The sequence below is a fragment of the Homalodisca vitripennis genome, chromosome 1 (genome assembly GCF_021130785.1).
Source record: "Homalodisca vitripennis isolate AUS2020 chromosome 1, UT_GWSS_2.1, whole genome shotgun sequence".
Classification (NCBI taxonomy): domain Eukaryota; kingdom Metazoa; phylum Arthropoda; class Insecta; order Hemiptera; family Cicadellidae; genus Homalodisca; species Homalodisca vitripennis.
This window is the reverse complement of record NC_060207.1, coordinates 16,631,941-16,653,642: the sequence shown is the minus strand read 5'-3', so window position 1 is coordinate 16,653,642 and position 21,702 is coordinate 16,631,941. Positions and strand designations below refer to the sequence as shown.

Sequence of the window (21,702 nt, the reverse complement as noted above, 5' to 3'; positions counted from 1 at the left end):
CCTCAGAGTGACTTGGAAAGAAAGCCTCCAAGATCACTGGGATGGTTTTTGATGGCATGACCATACTATTGGTCCCCATACTGCTGCTCTTTCTGATCACAAATCTGTACCCCTTCCTTTGGGGGTCTAAGTCCATGTCTTCTTGGCACAGACATTTGGAATCTTTGAATTTTAAAGTCCATTGATCTGTGAAATGATCAGACACTACTACTCCTACTTAGTAAATGGCTTCATTGTCATATGTAGGGAGAACGTTCCAAACATAGTAATCCATTTCACAATTCCTCAAAACAAGAAACTACTGTGAGAACAGGGTGATGTTAAGCCAGATGTAAGATGCATTGCTATGCATAGAAAAGCTTATAGGCATATTCTTGGAGAGTGATAGCAATAGCCTAAAAGAAGCATCAACAGAGCAATACAATGACCTTATCTTTACAACGTTACTTTACCAGAAAAATATCTGATCCAATACTTGGAAGACATCTACTAACAGATGTTATAACATATTTACACAATTTTGGACAAGTGCTCTTGCCAATAGAGTGGTGTTATTACTTTGTAATAGTTCATTAAATGTGATAAAGAACAATTTTTAAATTATACTTTTTATATTATAAACTAAGATTCGTAAGGTGGGAACTGGATATAAAATGTATAGAAAAGACCAAAGTATAAAACAAAAGAATATTTAATATATTATATAACAATCTCATAATTGAATAGAACACAATGTGAATTTTACCAATGATTATAAGAAATGAAACAATTAACAACTTGTGATTGAATGTATAAATGACACCAAAGATTACTGAAAGTACGTGGTTTCTTGTATTGAAAACTTAGATTATTACATTAATAATTTAATAATCATCTTTATGATTAAATACTAATATATTCGTAAACAAAATATACTAAATTTATAGTACAACAGATTAATAATGCTTAAATAATTTACATTTATGAATTGCTATGAGATAGTTTAGTTATAAATCCAGGTAAATCTCTTTATGCAGTATCTAGCAAACTAATGGTTATGGAACATTTGCTAGTCTGTTGGGTGTATAAATTTATTTGTCTTGTTTTATTTTGTTAGTCTATTTCTGGTTTTATAATACAAACAAACTTACACATATTTGACTGCTAATGCTGTCTCACACAGAAATCTTTCCTTTTTTTTTAATATGGATCTTACAACAAGAACAATTCTGAACAGTTTAGGATGGAATAATCAATATTGGTTCATTCAAGTATTGGTAAGCAAGAAATATCACATCTCATCTTAAAAAACATCTGATTTACATTCCATAAAAACCTTGTTGCTCATAAAAGAAGTGATATTTTAAAACTACGATATAAAAAAAGATTAAAATGCTACTCTAGGAATGAATAGTTTGTGTTTACATACTATCGGAAAACGTTTTCAGAATGCCATACGATTGTAAATCTCCAACAGAGCTTTTAAACAAATCTACTTATTTCAAAACTTGATCTTATCTAGGAAAATGTTATAAAGGTTTAGAAACAAAATTTTAATAAAAACCAACGTACTAAGGTTTAGTTAGTTACTACCAATAAAGCTCAATCCCGAATATCCAATTCAGTGCAACATATAAAATTAATGTTATTTCAAACAGACTGTGAAAAAATATTATTTTTCTTTATATAATCACAGCCCTCATCATAATGAAAGTTTATTGCACTTGGCTTGTATCTAATTAATATGCGTTAATTATTGTTAGTTCTATGATTTTGCATCAACCATCCAAAAAGCTTCAGCTAGTTCGAAGACATGTGACGAGGGAGTCCCGAGCTTTAGCCAACGACCAAACTGAACTGGTGAACCTTTTTTATTAGTCCAAGCCTGCTGTCATATCAGGAGCCAAGTAATTCATCCACACAATAATTAAATCTGCATCACTAAACTAAAACTCAATAATTTACTATAATCACAAAATAATAAATTCCATGTAGGAAAATAATAAACGAGTGCTAGAACAAAGAAGAGAGTATCTGTGTGACTTAAGAATAGTTATTAGTGTTACCCTGTTTGTTTTGGATAAATAGATTTACCAATCCGAAAGAGGTTCTGATTGAAAGTTAAAAGAAACTTTGGCTGTCTGGTAAACACAAAATAACACCCTAAAAAGGATTAACTTAAAATTTTTCTTCATTTAAATTATTTGTATATTTATATTTTCTTTGTAAACTTTATTAAAACATTTTCTTGCAATACTATATCCCAAATAAATAACAAACTCTGGCATAATTCTCCTAGGATGTCATTGTATCGGCAGTTTATCTAACTATGGTACACTTGTAAATAAAAAAGTACTAAATATTAAATACCCTTATAATATTTGGAGATAAAAAAAAACTTTAATATATAAAAAAGGAAACATATATATATAAATAAGGGATTACATTGAAATCCATCCCCTAGCTAACTTAACTAACAAAGCTAAATAAGTCTTTCGGGTACAGAAAATTGATTAATTAGTAGGCATGGAAGAAAAAACCGCATGGAAAAATACACTCTTACTCATTGCATAAAGATAAGGTTTACACTGTTTCACCTGGACGCAATCTCACCAGTGCTGACCCGGCGATCGGAACATAACTGAATTGATCCTGAACAATGAAGGCAAGTCGGGTATTATGGTCAGGTGGAGAACAGCGCTTGGATGTCGGCCAGCAGCGCCTGCAGGAGGGAGGGTGAGGAGCTCTTGGCCTGGACAGACACCTGGGTGGGCTCCGACTTGACGAGCAGGCAGACTTGGTGCCCCGTCGTGGAGCGAGTGTACAGTGAGGCGGTCTGATCCATCTGCTCTACCACCGTCAGCCGACACTTGGTGCACACCGCACTCAGCATCTGTAACCACAATACCAATGTCCTCTACAGACCTTGACTTTTCAGCTCAAATATCCAACGTAGAAAATTATCATTGTCATGCTCTGTTTTCTCAAAGTAGTTTTCTTAAAAGTTATCATTAAATCTTTTCTGGCTATGCTGTTATTGGCTCAAACATTGTAACCTTGTGTCATTGTGATTGGAAGAGGGCACCTTTCCAGAGGACTAATTATCTCCAGTGGATCTGCCACTAGATTTCCCCTATCCAAACCCAACCAGCATTGATGAGGAAAAGATAAACTAATAATTCAGATATGGTTCTGAAAGTTCCCTAACTATAACACAAGCCTAGACGATCTACAAACACTTCTATCTGTCCTACTCTACACGATAGCCGCACAACGACTCTGACACAACCTCAGCTCTCTGCTTTCTATCCTATGCAGGACTGATCCTACCAGAACCTATCCAATAGAATTCCAGATAGCAGGAGGCTCCCATTGTTAAAGCTATGACCTAAAGGTAGGCGCAGCTGGCTACAGTGTTCATGGCTACTGATTAGATTACGCACCAAATTCAAATCTGTAGTAGCACTCGCCACAACATTTGGCAGGGCATTTGTTATTTTTACAACCAAGTTGAAAGTCTCGATTTTGTACTTATCAGAAGTTGAGAAAAAACATATATTTCACTAAAGTTGGATCCTTATTTATTACTACAAAACTCATCAAGACAGATGAAGCATTACTGGCTATGAAGACACACATAAACAAATCAGTACTACACTGTTTTATTTTTACTACACACACTGATTTTGCTTTCGACAAATACTTTTATCAAATTGACAAATAAAGATTATTGTCTGTTGCCTGTTGACACAACTTGATAAACAAATTACCTGAGAAAAGTCCCTGGCTACCACAGGCCTGAGGACCACAGCTTGTTGGTGAGACAGTTCACCACTAGAGAGCAGGCTGGAGTAAGTATCCAAATCTATTTTATTGTCAGTCAGAAAAGCTGTGACACCGACATGCAGCCAGAAGTCCATTTTGTCTTGTACCGAGCTTCCATCTTCTAACTGAAATCCATATCGTTTGTTACATTTTAAAACTATATTTGTACAGCGGATTATGTAACAATATATATCTACTCAATTATAATATTAGTTTTGGTGTTTGACTGACATATAATATAAAGCACTTCCCAACAAGTAAAAATTATGGTCCAAACTTGACTTACTTTTTTATTTGAAAGGAGCTTACTGCGTGAGGAGAGTGGAACTTCAGAAGATGTAGCAAGTATTTCATTAATTATCATTGTTTATATTCTGTGATAGAATATTCAAATACCCATAGAGAACTTTGGTTTCCCCTACGTTTTTACAAAATGAGATTCATGGCTTTTAAAAAATTTTCTGTAGGAAATGAAATGATGTGCAACTGCAAATAGTGAAAAAATTTAATTGTATTACTCAGGGAAAAATGACGTATGGAAGTCCAAAATGACAACTGAAGGAGCACAATCTTCCTCACCCACTTGGGCTCATACTGAGACAATGAGTCAGGATGGAGCAGGGGATGCTTTAACAGCCCATCGCAGAGAGCAGTAGTACTGCAAAAACATCGCGCTGCAGTGATTGTGTTAACAAATGGAAAAGATATAGCAAAAAAATCCATTTAAATCAAAGAAAATTTGCTTTTTGATGTTAAAATATCTCTTCTTACATTGATACTGTATTAACTACCGAGTACATAATTCAATATAATAAGGAAAAAATAATTTCTATCCATTCCAGTGCTTGGCTGATTGGAAAGTTTTCAACTTGATTCAATAAAAGTCAGTTAAAGGAACCAGTAGAAAACTACTTATTCCAGTTTCATCCAGTACTATAAACAGATTAGGATGCATTTACCTACTGCAGATCCAGAATTCACGGCTGGCTTGTTTATACCTTCTACTTGCACCTAAACTATCTCCTCTAGTAATTCACGATTTCCTTTACTTTGTGTACCAGTACAGAAATAAAAATTCTGTTTATACTTCAAAAGTCTAACACAAAATGTTCACTTTGTAGAAATTACATCTTACCTGATGAATGTAGGTGATTGTGCCTCTGATTTTATGAGGAATTGTTACATCTGTTACTACAAGGTAAAGTTTTGCATTTACAGAAGAGTTTCCACTGATTTGAATGTTTAATTTTCTACTAGAGCTTTGTTCACCATTCTGAAACACAAAAAATGAACAGTTATAAAACATAAACATAGTTGTTGAAACATAAAACATAGTTGTTGAAACCTACAAGTTGTATAAAGTTGTATTCTGATACCACCTCATATATTCTCAACAATGCATTATGAATGTTTACAAAACTGTCCATCATATGGATTTGGTGTATACGTGTACGTGTATACACATAGCAAACACACATAGCTCATCATTACTATATTTCAAACACAGTACTTATTTGTTACGTTCATACAAATCAGATAAGAGTTGCTGACATATTGATCAAATTGTCTTTCTGATCAAGATCTCTTTTACACAATTTAATTTTGCTATATCAGTACAACATACAGCTGCACTCATAATAAAAATCACTCTACATCAACCTATTTTCAAGGACTGACAGACATGTAAAGATGCACTTCATAAAATTAAAATGAAAACAAGGAACGCTTTTTAATTATGTAAATTTATTTCTTAAATGTTTTCAAAACTCATCATTTATAGATTCTATATACGAGGTATGGCTATTAAATAACGGGACTGATATTTATTGTAAAAAAATTTATTTTCATTTTAAACATAATTACTTATTATCACCTTCAATATACACCCCTTCTCTATCCCTGCAACGCTCCATGCGAATTTTCCATTGTTGGAAACAATGCTGAAAGTCATCTTCTGTCAACTCTTTCAGGAGTCTTGCCGCTTTTTGTTGAACAGCTTCTACTGATTCAAATCTCGTACCTTTCAATGCAGATTTCACCTTAGGGAAAAGATAAAAGTCGCATGGTGCTAGGTCTGGCGAGTAAGGTGGATGTTCTAACACTGGGATGCTGTACTTGGTCAGGAACCGCTTCACAGATAACGCGGAATGAGCTGGCGCATTGTCTTGGTGCAAAATCCATGATTTGTCCTTCCACATTTCGGGTCGTTTTTTTTCTTACTCTTTCACGTAGTTTATTAAGTACCTCAAGATAGTAATGTTGATTAATTGTTTGAACTTCAGGAACCCAGTGAAGGTACACAATACCACGAATGTCGAAAAAAACAATCATCATTGCTTTAAATTTTGACTTGCTCATTCTTGCTTTTTTGGCTCTCGGTGAAGTTGAGGTCTTCCAATGCATGGATTGGCGCTTCGTTTCCGGATCATAAGTAAAAAACCACGATTCATCACATGTTATTATTCTTTCCAATAAATTTGGGACATTTTCAATGACATTCAAAGTGTCAGTACAAACATTTTTACAAGCTGCTTGTTAATCAATCGTAAGAATTTTTTGGTACCATTTTTGCACACACTTTTTGCATGTTCAAATTGTCATGTAAAATTTGCCATACACATTCTTTATCAATGCCTACAGATTCAGCAACTGCACGAATGCTTAATCGTCGGTCAGACCGAATCAAATTAGCAACTTTTTCGACATTGTCTTCCGTTTTTGATGTTGAAGGACGACCTGGCCGCGAATCATCTTCCACGTCTTGTCGACCATCTTGAAAACGCTTAAACCATTCAAAAACACGAGTCCGCGATAAACATTCACTGACATACACTTCTTTTAGTAAATTATAGGTTTCGGTAGCGGTTTTTCCAAGTTTAACGTGAAATTTAATAACAATTCGTTGCTCTATTATTACGCTAACCATTTTTCCGGCAAAACAAAATAACAACACTTACATAAATGAAGGTTATGACACAACGATGTTGTTTACAGAAACGAGACTAACTGCATTCTGAAGAGGAAGTCTCAAACTACACAGCTGTTGGTCATTGTTGGTTGGCGCATGCGCACTCGTTCCACTGCAGCATCAGTCCCGTTATTTAATAGCCATACCTCGTACATTGCTTGATTTTTTTACATTGCTGCCTCGTTTAATTAGGTGCTTTTCATAGCTTATAACTAAGTTTGAAATCTCCCTTCAAAGAAATTTATCACCTACTCTGACCACCAAGTGTTCGTGGCCTTTTTTACTTTGTCATCATCGTTGAAGTAATTCAAGATGATATTTCAAATGCCGAAAAAATTGCATGATGCAAGGTCAGTACTATATGATGATCCATAACTTCATATGTTAAAGTGTGGACAGCAGTTTGGAACCTAGCATTCATGTGGTGTTCTTGGAGTAACACACACATATATATATATATATATATATGTCCCAGCGGAGCAAGTACTTTTTGTGATTCAATTTTTATTGAAAAAATTATATATATATATATATATATATATATATATATACATATGTTGTGTTGGTTTAAGTTTTTTTTATTTTGATTCACAGACCAACAACTTGTGCTGTATCGATTTATCACCATTTTTTTTTTATTTCAATCTGTCCCAATCTTTGTCTACATTACTTTGTCTACATATTTTGAGTAGGTTGAAAAATAATTTTTAGAATCGAAAAAAAAATTTGTTTTTTAATGAAGAGATACATGAGGAGGTATGCTTAGTCACTATAAGTTTGACACAGACTACCAATCCTATGCTCAACACTGTCTTAAGCATTCTGCACGCTCATTTTATTACTGTCATCAGCGCGATCATTGTTCAAGGCGTAAATAACACAAAAAGTAACCAGCATCTACTTTAATAGTAAAAATATACAAAAGTGTGACCCACCTCAGAAGCAAACCCAATATTAGATGAAGGAGAAATATTGACTTCAAAGTCTCTCATCACTGCTGCACTGTGGTTCACTAAGGTTAGACACACAGATGCGAGTGATCCACCATCACACTGGTTGTCTTGGGAACAAACCTCGTAATCCTGTGGGACACAACACAACAACTTATTTGTAACGCTCAAATAACATTGATTATTAGTTTATCTTATAGAAAATATCTTGATTATTCGATTCAATTTCATTCTTACTTACAGAAAAGTTTATTGGCACCTGCTAAATCAATTACTACACTGAGAAGCAAGAATGAAATACTTGGATAACCTTGAGAGTGTGCTTTTAAATTACCAATGACCGAGAAATAGCTTCCTTTTCCTATATTCTTTTGTTTAAAAATTAATAAAGGGGCATATTTTTTATTACTCTGTGCAAAAATTGTCTAATTAAAAGTGAAGTACAACTTGGCAACTGTGTGTGATAGTCAATACTCCAACAGACTTTACTCACAATACACAATTTAGTAGTAATAAATCTGCTCTCATTAACATTTTACATGTTGTCTAGATAATGATCATGTAGAAAACATGCTTCTTAACAATACAATTTCAATAATATTGTCTTATATTAAATTTTAAGCGAATCTCTAGGAAAATTCAAAAACAAACAAAAAATTAATGTACATAAAAAAAGTATCACAGTATTTTTATGACAAAAGCAAATATATTTACAACCAAATTTGTTTCCTCTGCATCCTATTGTAGCCTACATATAAGTTATTGTTTTGTACAGTGTATTTTTATGGAAAATAAACCAAATATAAGGAGTTTCGCTAATAAATACAAAATATTTTGTAAAAGAAGTCTAAAAGTGGTTTAATAACAGCCTTGACTTTACGCTACAGCACACTATGGACTGTTGTACCTTGTGCTTCATGCGTGCCAAAAAACAGCTGGGTTAATAAATTGATTTATCAATGATTCGAATGGGTGAAATGATTAGAATGTTCTCTGTACTTACCACAGTTAAAACTTTGTTGTATGCCAATCTTGAAATAAGTGGTTTGTTTGTAATACAAAATATCTCTTTAGAGGGTGTTGAGATCCCCAACGCTTCTTCATAACCTTCTTTCAGTTTAACTAATTCTTCTTCTCCTTTGTGCCTCTTCTTCTCTTTTTTAGCTAAAAAATTAAATACACAATAATAAATCATTAAAAAATAAAAATAAGATTCATTTTCCCTATATTTGGTTTCAGATAAGAGGTCCATCCAATAAATAGGTAAACTAGATCTTATACTTTGTGGAACCAACAAGCCACCAGTACTCGTCACAATGTAGAGTTGTGTCTAGAGTACTGTGCTAGTGGTGTTTATTTCTGAAATCACTGAGGATGAGCTATTCAATAACATTTTTGGTGAAGCTCGGGAAAAGGCTGTCAAGAAACTCTAATGTGGAGAATTTGATCAAGCCTCTTTCCCATTGTGCAGATATCCCAACTGAGGCATAAAGACAGGACCATTTGTACTATTACATTATTTTCTATAAAGAGAGACAAAACTTACATTGAGAGGATCCATGCTTTTGTTTCTTTGTCTTTTCTACAACTCTTTCTCCATTCTTTTTCGATTTGGTTTTCTTAGTCTTATGACTAGATGTGGAGGGAACTTCTTGGTATTCATCATTTAATAATAACATTGAAGGCACTTCCTGAAATGAACACAGTTTCAATTACTAAATTTCACTACATAGTAAGCTTTGTTTCAGTTGCATTAAAATTCTACTTATGTGTAGATTAAAATATGTTGCATGGCACAGTTGTTCATAGATGAAACTCCAGCTTCAAAACAGAGCTTGCTTATTAAGAATTTAATTCATAATTTCAATTAATCCATAATAATAAACATATATATTTTTCTTGGCTTGCGTTTATCACAAATATCCTTGTAAAGTTCCTTAGCAAGCTAAAACGGTATATATAAATATATATATATATATATATATATATATATATATATATATATATAAAAGGGTAAACAGTACAAATAAACTGTTGGCTTTTTTGTTCACTCTCAATTTATAACTTAGGAAACTTCATTGACCAAGTTAAAGAATCTGATAGAAAGATGAGCGGAAGTAAGAAGCAGCTAATGCACAGATTGGCTTAGGATACAATCTGTTTACTCTCAGCTGCCAGTGCAGTCTGTATTAGCTAATCTAAATTAAATTCCTCAAACTTTATTGTAAAAAAAATATAACACCGCCATCACAAGTAAACCTTGTTTATCCTTGTGTTTTATATACAGGAGTGCCAAAAAGTTTTGAAACAGTCTAATATCTTCTGTACTCGTAAACGTACAAAAAAAACTTTGTACAGTGACAAAAGGCATAAAATTGAACTTTTTGATGCAGTCACTAGCTCTTCACCACCTCAGGGGGATGGCCCATAAGGAATCGATGAAAAATCTTAAATGTAAGCTTAGGTTCATGTACAGGTTTATGGTAATCATGTGTGAAGTTTTGTAGCTTCATCTGATACAGTTACAATAAAATTAAGCCATTCTTGAACTTGCACTAAGATCAGTATTGAAACATTCAAGCATTGCCATTTTGTTTAGGATTAACCATTCGAGGTCTATTTGCGGCACGATATTCTACTAATTAGACCTTTAAACAATATGCACATCGACCTATGTATAATACAATTCATTCCTTATATCATAAAAATAAGAACAGTATTTCGTACCTTATCTTTTTTCTTTGAATGTCTAGTTTTGGGAGCTACTGGGGTGAGTGTAGATCTGTGCTCTAGAACTGGTAACCTCTCTTCTTCCCTTAGTGGCCTGGAATGTGGACACTAGATTATACAATACTTCAAACCAGAAAAAACTATATATTACGTTATGTAATATTTATGTAAATTTTTATGATCTCATTACTAATATACTCATGTGTCGAAAGATTCCATTTATTTTCTAGATTCTTTTTACATAGTGAACTATACTAAATACATGTTTTACTAAGATTTCTTGATTTCATAACTCACATTCAGTATTTTAGACAGTTAATTGCAATTCATACTATTATTTCCCTTTCAATATGAATGTGCTTTTCCTTCCATTACAGAATGATAAAAGGTGGTTAAAGAGTGGAAAACATATTAATTCTTGAAATGGAACTTATTACAAATAATGAAAACCCAACTGTTAAAATCCATTTTATAATCCCTTCTTTTGGTGTCAAATACTTTTAAAATAAAATGAATCATGCATGAAAGTAACAAAATAAAAATAATATTAAATCCATGGCTGACAAAAGACATGCACATAACTAAAGCATGAATACTTAGACATTCAAGCTTCTTATCAAGCTTTTTAGTACTTGGCTTGGGTCAACAGGTTTTAAAAAGACCCAACCAACTTCGCAATATAAATTACTGAAAACAATGAGAAATAAATTCTAAGTTATTTTTTTGAACCATGATGTTTTTGTACTTCTGAAATGTTACACACTCAAAATTCTCTTTCTGAATTCTACTGTGAACAGGTAATACTTTAAATATCTGCAGATATTCTGCATCCTGCCCATAAATTAATTAACGAATATAGCAGATGTGCCTGAGTTTTGTCCTCATAACAATGCTAATAACTGTTTTGACTGGAAATAGTAGAGCCGAAATTGTGCAAAAGTAAAACTTAATTGTTTCACGTTTCTGTTTACAAAAAAAATTGTACAATTTTTCATCAAATTAAAAAAAAATAAAAAGTACAAATTTAATTAAGAGTTGAAATACAATAGGTTAAAATTATTTCAGGAAATAATTTTAAAAACATTTAATCACCTAGTCATTAGTAAAGAACGATCAATCAAACTCCAAAGCCTTGTAGAACATTCCTAGATCCAATAGCAAACTAATAAAAAAATTACTATATGTTATATTTTCAAAATTTTTGCTCCTGACTGATTAAAAAAAATTTAATTAACTTCCACTTCCATTAGTCGAAGTCCCAAGTGAACTAATTGTATTGATATTGCCCCTTTATTTGGCCATGACAAGAGAGCAAACAAATAACCTTAGTTAGCAACTAAAGCTATGAAATTCTAACTTTAAAAATAAAAAAGCCAATACTTAAATAACTGTGAAAAGTATTAAAATTTACTTTGGTGTAAAACACTACAGCATTAAACAGATGTGTGTGTGTATATATATATAACATATAACATTATATAATTTCCTATATATCAAGAGAAATTGTATATATAGACACCATTTATATATATTTATATTTTACTACTGTATAAATACACAATCAATCATTAGTTTTCATTTTACCAGTAGTAAAATTAAAACAACTCAGTAGTGTCTGTATTTCTCTTGATGAAGAGGAAATTAATAATGTTTCAACCATCTCATATAAAAAGTTATTCTCTTTTTTCATCCAATTCAACCCAAAAATAACAATACATAGTGATTTTCCACTTGCCATAATTGGCTGATATTTACTGAATTTGGTTGGTGAACAAAATTTCTGCGGAAGTGAGGGTAGAAATGAAACCACTAACTTTTAATAAACATATAGACTGTAGAAAATCAATCCTGAACTCAATGCATTTTGGTCAGTAAAACTTTTTTTATTGTGCCTTTTTGGGTGGTATACATACTCCAACTCATTCTTTTGTGAAGAGGATCAAAAATAATTCTATATCTATATAGCTAAAATCAATCAAAACAGTTTTGTGAACTGAATCCGTAACAGAACAGCAAACATGATTTTTTGAAGAAAGGCTTAGAAACATGTTGTAGTTAATTCAACAAATGTATTTTTTATATACAATACATTTCAGTAACTAAATTTGATATACAAGTGAGCAAAGTTTGAATTTGCAGGTTGGTTATAGTCCTAGCTCGCCTTTTTATTTCATATACATCTAACTCAATTGTATAGCATGTATGTCGGTCTATCATCCATTTTGCCTTATACAGTATTGTAGCAGTGAATTTCAGAAAAACATCTCAATTTATATGTAGCTTTAAAAAATAAAATCGCCTTACTCATCCAGGTTAATATCGAGGGCTCTGTGAGGATCGTCCTGGTCCCTGGTATCGCTGTCTGCTCCGTCTGACTCCTGAGCCCCCTCTGGCATCTCTCCCCGCCCTCTGTTCACCTCCACAGGAACCACCTCTTCCACTGCTTCCCCCTCCGAACTCCAATCTCCTGCACGGCACGAATTCTTCTTCTTCTTTCGTTTCTTACTTTTCTTTTGTGCTTTTTTGTTTTGATAGCTCAAACCTAAAAGAGTGGATTTTGCATTAAAACATTAGTTAATTTCAAGGTTATTTCTTTTATAGCTAAATGTAACAACTTTTATTTCTACAAAACTTAGAAAGTTAGCTAAAATTCAGTAGGAGGTTTTAAATTGAGGTTAGTAAACAACACTGACTAAAATTTGAGGTACATTTACTGCAAATGTTTTTTATTCAACAATAGGATTATTTGTGAATCCTATTATAAAAAACCATCTATCTTTAAATAGTAATTGTATGACTGAAAATCACCTAAATTAAAATACATAGACTACACCTAGAAAATAAACAATTTATCCAAAATTATTTAAAACATTTTAATTTGCAATGAATTTTAATATTTTACATAAATAAGCAAATAGATATAGGTAAACAATAATATTTATCTCTTTAAATAAATAATTATAATGAAATGTTAATGCACATCAGGAGGTATTTTAATTCAAATACTTAAAAATATTTGAAAGATTCAAAATAAAATTATTAAATATACAACAAAAATAATAACAAAATGTATTAACATAACTAATCTCACAATATTTTTCACATTACAAACTCAAGTTTACAATTGTACAATGAAATTGACAAAATATTAATAGCAAATATTTTATAATTCATTGTCTGCGTGATTAATTTTTTTTCTTATTCCTCCTACACAACCATTCAGTAGTAATACTGAAATATATTATAACATTCGATATCAAATTACACTATATGCTGATACTTAATTCTCTGATCTTTACTCAATGATCTGTACAGACCTGAAAGCTTGAGAGGAACGTCAAGTTCAATCGGAGCCACGGGAATGTAGGGGGAAACATCGTACATTTTAAGGTAGTGTGGATTCATGGACTGTTCAAGCTTCCTCGCCTCCCTCATCTGTGAAACACAAAAACACAAACAAGTTTTGTGATGTAATATTAAACTTAAATAAAAATGTATTTAAAACACTTGTATTACATATTAGTAGTATAATACAACTTGAGCAGTGCCTATTAATTTTAAGATATAAATATAAAGATTCAAAATTGCGTTAAATACCATCTGTGTGTGATTTTTTTACCAAATGATATTTTTTAGTGCTTTAATTTAGATAACTACAAATTTAGATTAATATTGAAATCACCGACTAGCATCACCACTCACATTTTAAAAACTACGAATTTCTTTTGTATCACAGTTGTGTTGCATCACGATGAACAACATAAAGAACCCTTATCCTCAATGTACAAACAACTTAATAAAAGCTTATTTCTTTATGATGGTTTACACTCGTTATTCACCAAATATACATACTTTCTGAAGCTGTTCCTCAGTTGGTTCAGGATTGCTCTTGGGCTCAGATGATGTCTTTATGAAGATGTCAGCAATGGGGTTTGTTACTTCTGCCTCTTCCTCCTCTTCAGATTCTGATGATGGTGGGGGTGGTTCATTTATCCAAGCATCAAGGTCCAGACTAAAAAAAATAACTTTCTATCAATCGAAATTTGCAAAACCATTGAAAAAATAAAATATAAACAATATCGAACTAAAAAGATGATAGGATTTCATACACTCACCATTGTCATATGTTACAAAACGTATAACACTACATGTTAGTGTTCCACTTTTGCTTGTGCGTGTGTGACATGTTATTTGTGTTTTGCAATCTGGACTTCAGGCTACTGGTGTACCAGTCCGCTACTATACACAGTTTTTTATTGGAAGTTCATTGCCATACTTTTTAGGTTTTAAGTACAAGTTTACGTAATAAGTGTTTTACACCTGAGGAGAGTAAATTTCAATCCTTGAAATGTTGTGTTATACATTTTGTAACATACAACAATGACAAACATCTAAATCCCATTATCCTATCATACATAAACCGTCAATCACAAAAAAGATTGAATTCAGCTATTAGATTAAAAAGAGTATCATCATCAGGCCTCAGTCCATGTGGTGTAAATACTAACATAGTCTTGCAAATGGAAAGAGAAAAAGATTTCAAGGCGTGTTTAATTGTAATAAAAGATTCTAGGTTTTCATACAACATCCATTAATTACATGTAAAGCACACGAAATAAAGAATATTATGTCAAACATTTTGACAGAAAGGAGGTGAAAATATATTCATGCCCAAATGAAATACGAGGGCCATCCGGAAAGTAGTACCCGTTTGTGAAATAAAGACACAGAAGTAAATATTAACAAATATAAACATTTTTATTGAAAAGAGCATATCTTAAACTACTTCTCACACATAATCTCCAAGCAAATTTAAGCATTTGTCATAACGTGTGTGACGAGTTTTTGTATTCCAGCGTCATATTCCTCCGCCGCCAGCCGATTGAAATATGTAAGTCACACGCCTTCTTTAAGTTCTTCATCGCTGTCAAATCTTTTTTCCGCCAAAAACTCTTTAAGTTTTGTAAAGAGATGAAAATCTGAAGGGGCCAAGTCCGGGCTATACGGTGGATGGTCGAAAATTTCCCAATTGAATTGCTGCAGAAGTTGTTGTGTTATCCCCGCTGCATAGGCCTGGCATTGTCATGGAGGAGAATGACGCCCATCAGACAATAGACCTCTCCGTCGATTTTGTATTGCCCGCCGTAATTTCTTTAATGTTTCACAATCGCATTAGCGTTAATAGTGTCTCCACGGGCCATAAAATCAATAAGCAGTACACCAGCAAAAACTGGACAGAGGTCTATAATACCGACGAAGCTGATGAAGCCTACGCTAAATTTAGTAGCACCCTTCTTAACCGCCCTTAACGAAGCAATGTCCAAAAACTAAAAATCAAGGACAAGGAAGAAGGAAAAAGAATTATGCTCTGTCTGACCCCACAGCATACCAGTTGAAAAAGGACTTCCTCAAAGCACAAAACATCTAATAATACTACAGGTAGGGAGGACATAGGCAAACTGCCATATTATTAAAGAAGGAATACGATCTCCAACTACGTCTCTTGAGGAAACAAAACACAATATCAACAATTGCAACGGCTGAAAACAAAAACAAAATTCAATATGGAATTTTATTAATCTAGAAAGAAAAGCAAAATCAGACAACAGTGCCTTAACACATCTCAACATAAATGGAAACATAGTATCTGAGAACCATTGGAAATGGTATAGACCACTTAAACACCTACTTTATTAATGCAGCTGATCAAACAATAGCAAGTAAAAAAACCCAAATACTAACCACTTAACAGAACCAATCCCACAGGGAAATATTCCCAACTTAATCCTAAGCCCAACTGATCCAGAGGAAATTTCCAAAATTATCAATGAACTTAACCAAAAACTTCCTCAGGTTATGATGAAGTCTCCTCTAGGCTATTAAAATTGTGTAAAGACGACCTTATAGAGCCTTTAGTTCATTATTGCTAACAAATCATTCTCTACTGGAACCTTTCCATTAGCTTTGAAACTTTCAAAAGTATATCCAAAACACAAACAAGGATGTACAGCACAACCATCTAATTATAGACCGATATCCTTAATTCCAACCATATCAAAAGTTTTTGAAAAAATAGTTTCTATCTCGTCTTTTAAAAAACACCTAACAAACAATCAACTTCTGACAAAATTACCAACATGGTTTTATGCCTGGAAAATCCACAACCACTGCTTTGATTAGTCTGGTGGAATTCATCATTGACCAACAGGAAGAAGGAAATACAACTACTGCTATTCTGCTTGACTATAGTAAAGCTTTTGATTGTCTTGACCACAAACATCTCCTTAAAAAGCTGTCATCACTAGGAATTCGGGGAACAACAAAAGAGTGGTTTAAAAGCTATTTAACAGACCGAAAACAACTGGTGGAGATATAAAACACTATAACAATGGAAAACTAGAATTAGTAAGATCACATCCGAAGAAGATCACAAGAGGAGTCCCTCAAGGATCGGTTCTAGGCCCTGTTCTGTACATACTCTTTACAAACGACTTTCCTAAACTCCTTGAGCTCTATTGCAAACTGTTTAATGTACGCAGATGATTACAGTGTTTATTACTTGGCAGAGAAAACACAGAACAACTAGAAATTGATTCCTTCACAGCCATAAATATGGCAATCCAATACTGCCACAATAATGACCTTGTCCTCAATGAAAAGAAAACAAAACAACTAGTACTAGGAAGAAACAGAGAAGTTGTCACACGAATACCAGAACTTGATGAAGTTAGCTCACCACCAAATACCTTGGAGTTACAATTGACGAAGACTTATCGTGGACACAACACATCAACTTACTCTGCAAGAAACTTAGCACAGGACTGTATGTGCTGAGAAGAGTGAGAAGTATAAGTGACACCACAACTACCAAGACTGCATACTATGCACTCTTTGAGTCACACATACGCTATGGAATAGCTGTATGGGGAGGAACAACTAACACTAACCTACAACGTGTCTTCCTAAAACAAAAAAGAGCAATCAGAATTCTAGGGAACCTTCAACCAAGAGAAACATGCAGAGACACTTTCAAGAGCCTGAAGATCCTCACAGTCATAAGCATCTACATTCTAGAAGTTGTGACTTATATACACATCAAGGCGCCAGACGCGGCAAGAAATGGAGCACAGATCCACCACCATAAACACCAGGCACGCAACCAACTACTGCCTTCCTGTGCATCATCTTAGTAGGGATGAGAAGAAAACCCAGCTACACTGGCGCCAAAATGTGGAACTCTCTACCAGAAGACCTTAAGAAGACAGAAGTACAAAAGTTTCCACGCCGCCTGAAGAGTTGCTTTCAGGACCGACCCTTCTACAGCCTAGCCGAGTTCTATAACTGGAAACAACATTTCAAACTAGCACTAACTTGAAATTATTTTACCACTTTGATAGAGCATTTTAACACAAACTTTGACATGTCCATTTTTAACTCCAACTTGTTTTCATTTTGTATCATCAATGTTAACTTTAGATTTTTTCATTCTATTTCATATGTACATTTTTCTCTGTAGAAGTTTCATATGCAGCCAGATTGTATTCATTTAACACTGCTTTATTTTTAATGTTTAACAGTTTTAACATTTGTGTCAAGTAATAATCACTGATCATGTAACATTACATGTTTTATAATATGTTAATTAATGTTCTACACTGTAATAGTTAGTAACTTTGTAGTATTTGACGCCATTACTAATCTTAACGATTATGTAAATAAAGAAATTTTGAATCTTTTGAATCTTTGAATCACGTCGATCCCAAATGGTTGCCATAAGTTTCCTGGTGGACAGAACAGTCTTGAATTTTTTTTGGTTTCTTTGGTGAATGAGTATGATGCCACTCCATTGACTGTCGTTTACTCTCAGGTGAAGCATAACAAACCCACGTTTTCATCACCAGTAACTATGCGATTCAAGAACGTGTCTGCTTCATCAGAATAACGTATCCAAATAATGTGAATGCAGCAGCCATACGCTTGGTTTTGTGCTCATCTGTAAGCATGCGAGGGACCCACCTTGCACAAATTTTTTGAATAATGCAGATGGTCTTTGACAATTTTATGAACAATTGTTCGAGAAACATTAGGGAAATGTTCACAGAATGATGTCATCAATTGTGACACGCCGATCATTCCTCACGAATTCGTCTACTGACCTCAGCAGTTGATCGGTAATGACAGATGGTCTCCCTGAACGCTCGTCGTCGTGTGTGTTCCCCCTCCCTAAGTTGAAATTACGACACCAGCGCCGAACAGATGACTCTTCCATCACATTGTCTCCATACACTTCCTTTAATGGCGATGAATATCACAAGGTCGAACGTTTCTTGCGTTGAGAAATTTTATTACAGCCCTCACTTCACAACTGCGGCGTTTTCAATTTTTTTTTTTAAACATTATGAACTGCCACAGAAACAACACAGGCAATGCTAGGGTCACGGAACTTGTAACAGAGAAGGCAGACAAGCCACTGAAGCGATCTGACCTTGACCGGCGGCTACTCGCGTCGTCAGCGCCTCACGCGGCAGAAACGGGTACTACTTTTCGGATGGCCCTCGTATATTCTTATTGAATTTGTACAGAATACATAATTGTGAAAAATCAGAGACATTATTAGAGGAATACAATCAAATCAATATTTATAGCTATATCCCAGAGAGAATATAGATGTATGTACAAGCTATAGGTCCAAGTCTGACTCAGGTTTTGGTTTCAGATGAGTGGTTTATCTTAATCAACCAAGATTGCACTTATTTCTATACTTGCAACTAATAGTTCACCACTGACTATTAGTTCTAGTAGTGACTATTAGACCCAGTGATACCACTCTATATCATATCAATATATGCACTCTCTACATATTTTAGAGTTTATATTTTCTAGAGCTTTATATTTCTATCTAAATTGTCTAGAGCAACCAGAAATGTATCTCAAATGGTTGGGATCACTGTAAGTAGCATCTTGTGAACAATCAAAGATGCGTGACATAAAATAGACTCAGTATTGGTTGCTGTTTAAGCATACAATGAACGTAAAATTACAATCAAATTGTGAGTCATTATGTTTAAAATTGTTAATAGGTCTAACTAAAATCTTGAGACAGTGGTCTCTTGCAGAGTAATGACCTACACAATTTTAAGGATTCACTAAAACGTTTATTTCAATGAAACCAGTGAGAGCTTCACTTACCCCTCAGGTACTTGTACTCTCTTCTGAGCCTTGGGTGCAACTGGATTGAGTTCCCCGGAGAAGAGAGCCGCCACGTTTGATGTAATAGTCGGTAAATCATCACCTTCGAGCAAACGAGAGCGTACCACTTGCAGTAGCTGGATTCCTGAGCTAGCCCTGTCCTGGACTTCTAGGTCCGCACTGCACACATACTGCTGTAGGCCTTCAATCACTTTGTCACATTGCTGCAACACGTAACACTGCACTACACAAACAGGTACTCTAGATTTTACTTGAGAATCCTACTATCACTACGCAGGATAATCATGAATAGTTTTATACGATGAAATTCCAAGAAAATCATAGAATCTGTCTTCTAACTAAAATGAAGGGATATAACTGCTATGCCTATGCAATTTAAGCAGGAATTACACTTAGCTTAGCATAATTTGTTGTTTTATGCTTTATGTTATGTTTATGTGTGTAGGGTTTGGAAGATGAAAATACACTAAAGTTCTCTTACACAGAGAACTGAAATTGAAGTAAAGGTTTCATAGAGAATTTGAAACACAATATCATATTCTTGAGTACCTTATTAAAGGTAGATTTCAGCCAATTAGGGTTTCTCAGAAACACCCCTGAGTTCTGCTCCCTTAGAACAATATCATACCTCAAATCATTCCTCCTTACTTAAGGTCGCAATTTTTCAAGATTGTCTTGTTTTAAATGTACATCTTATGTACCTGAATGCCTCTGGAGATTCATAAAATGTATGCAGATCATTCATAATGAATCATTTAAATGAAAAATAAATATACTTTTTTTCAATTAGCAATCACATTAGGAAGACTAAATGACACTTGGTGGATTAAAGTCTTACCTTTAAAATGAGACATGTCTCAAAATTCCAATAACAAAAAAAATTTGTAACAAAAATTAAGTTGGCCACATGTGTGACCGGCTCTTTAAGTATTTTAATCTTCAAACTAGATTTTTTGTCCTATGTTAGGAACAGGGCACAACGATGTATTCTGAAGTATTTTCTTTATTTAAACTTATTGAGAAATTACTTGCAATCATACTCTTTTAAACTCCCAATCAATTTTAAACCAACTTCTTTTTAACTACTTAAATTTTAAGTCCAAACAGGTCAACAGTTCATTGATTTAAAATTTACACTTAAAAATGTAAATCAAAGACAAACTATAATACCTTAATTGCCTCATCCAAATCCGCTCTGCTCAGAACTACACAGAAGACTTTGAGGATGTTTTGTACATACACAGCCTGGATGTGTCCTGGCAGAGCAGTAACTCTGCCACTCAACATGGCCTGCAGTGTTCCTTCAGGATCTGTCAGTTCCCTGCGGACAAAAGTCCATGTGTCCTCATTATCAAGAATTACAACTCATGTGATTATGTGATTTAACCTCAACTTTGAGTCTTACTTTGCGAATTCTCCAGATATCCATGCCGCAGCGTACAGGACGTCAGCCATCTTGGAGCCAGGCTGTGTGAGAAGATGGGCATTCTCCAACAGCAGGGCCATTTGCTGCACGGCGTACTCTCGAATCGCACGGACTCGAATGGCAACATCCAACATCTGTGTGGCAACCAGGGGTCCGTGTTGTGTGCCTTCCATACGAGTCAGTTCCACCAGCACGCTTACGTACCTGCAATCACATGAGTACATCTTTAGACATACACTTGAAACTTTTGTCACTATTGTCCGAAAAAGAACTCCCTAGTTTTGAATAACTGATATTTATTGAAAAACACATTTCTATTTGAATTTTAAGTTTAGCTCCAGTTCACCATCCTCTTAGTGCAATGTCTGGAATCTGATGCTGTTATAGACTTGACTCCTGGAATCTAGAGCCATGCTTGTCTGAAGAAATCCAAATAGTCAACAACAAAGAAACTCAAAAGAAAAATTCACATAATTTCGATACAAAACATAGTGTAATCTAGGTGAATTGGCATTCTCATTGTCTCAGGTGCACAACTGAATGCACTACAATGTTACTGACACAATTTTTAAGCACGATGGAGCAACCGAGTTTTCTACACAAAACGTAGCAAT

General features: G+C 34.0%; 1 protein-coding gene across 1 annotated transcript in view; it reads right to left on the bottom strand.

The window, feature by feature from the left end:
• Positions 1-673: 673 nt before the first annotated feature.
• The window catches only part of LOC124357640 (AP-3 complex subunit delta-1), a 55,858-nt gene continuing 34,829 nt past the window's right edge, over positions 674-21,702 (bottom strand). The window contains exons 13-25 of the mRNA XM_046809618.1: positions 21,068-21,292; positions 20,833-20,983; positions 19,642-19,865; positions 14,305-14,464; positions 13,770-13,887; positions 12,757-12,994; positions 10,450-10,546; positions 9,269-9,413; positions 8,726-8,886; positions 7,708-7,854; positions 4,940-5,077; positions 3,750-3,929; positions 674-2,872 (exon numbers count right to left, since the gene is read on the bottom strand). Of these exons, the coding sequence (XP_046665574.1) occupies positions 2,663-2,872; positions 3,750-3,929; positions 4,940-5,077; positions 7,708-7,854; positions 8,726-8,886; positions 9,269-9,413; positions 10,450-10,546; positions 12,757-12,994; positions 13,770-13,887; positions 14,305-14,464; positions 19,642-19,865; positions 20,833-20,983; positions 21,068-21,292 (2,194 nt within the window). The 3' untranslated portion in view covers positions 674-2,662. The remainder of the gene's footprint in view (positions 2,873-3,749; positions 3,930-4,939; positions 5,078-7,707; positions 7,855-8,725; positions 8,887-9,268; positions 9,414-10,449; positions 10,547-12,756; positions 12,995-13,769; positions 13,888-14,304; positions 14,465-19,641; positions 19,866-20,832; positions 20,984-21,067; positions 21,293-21,702) is intronic.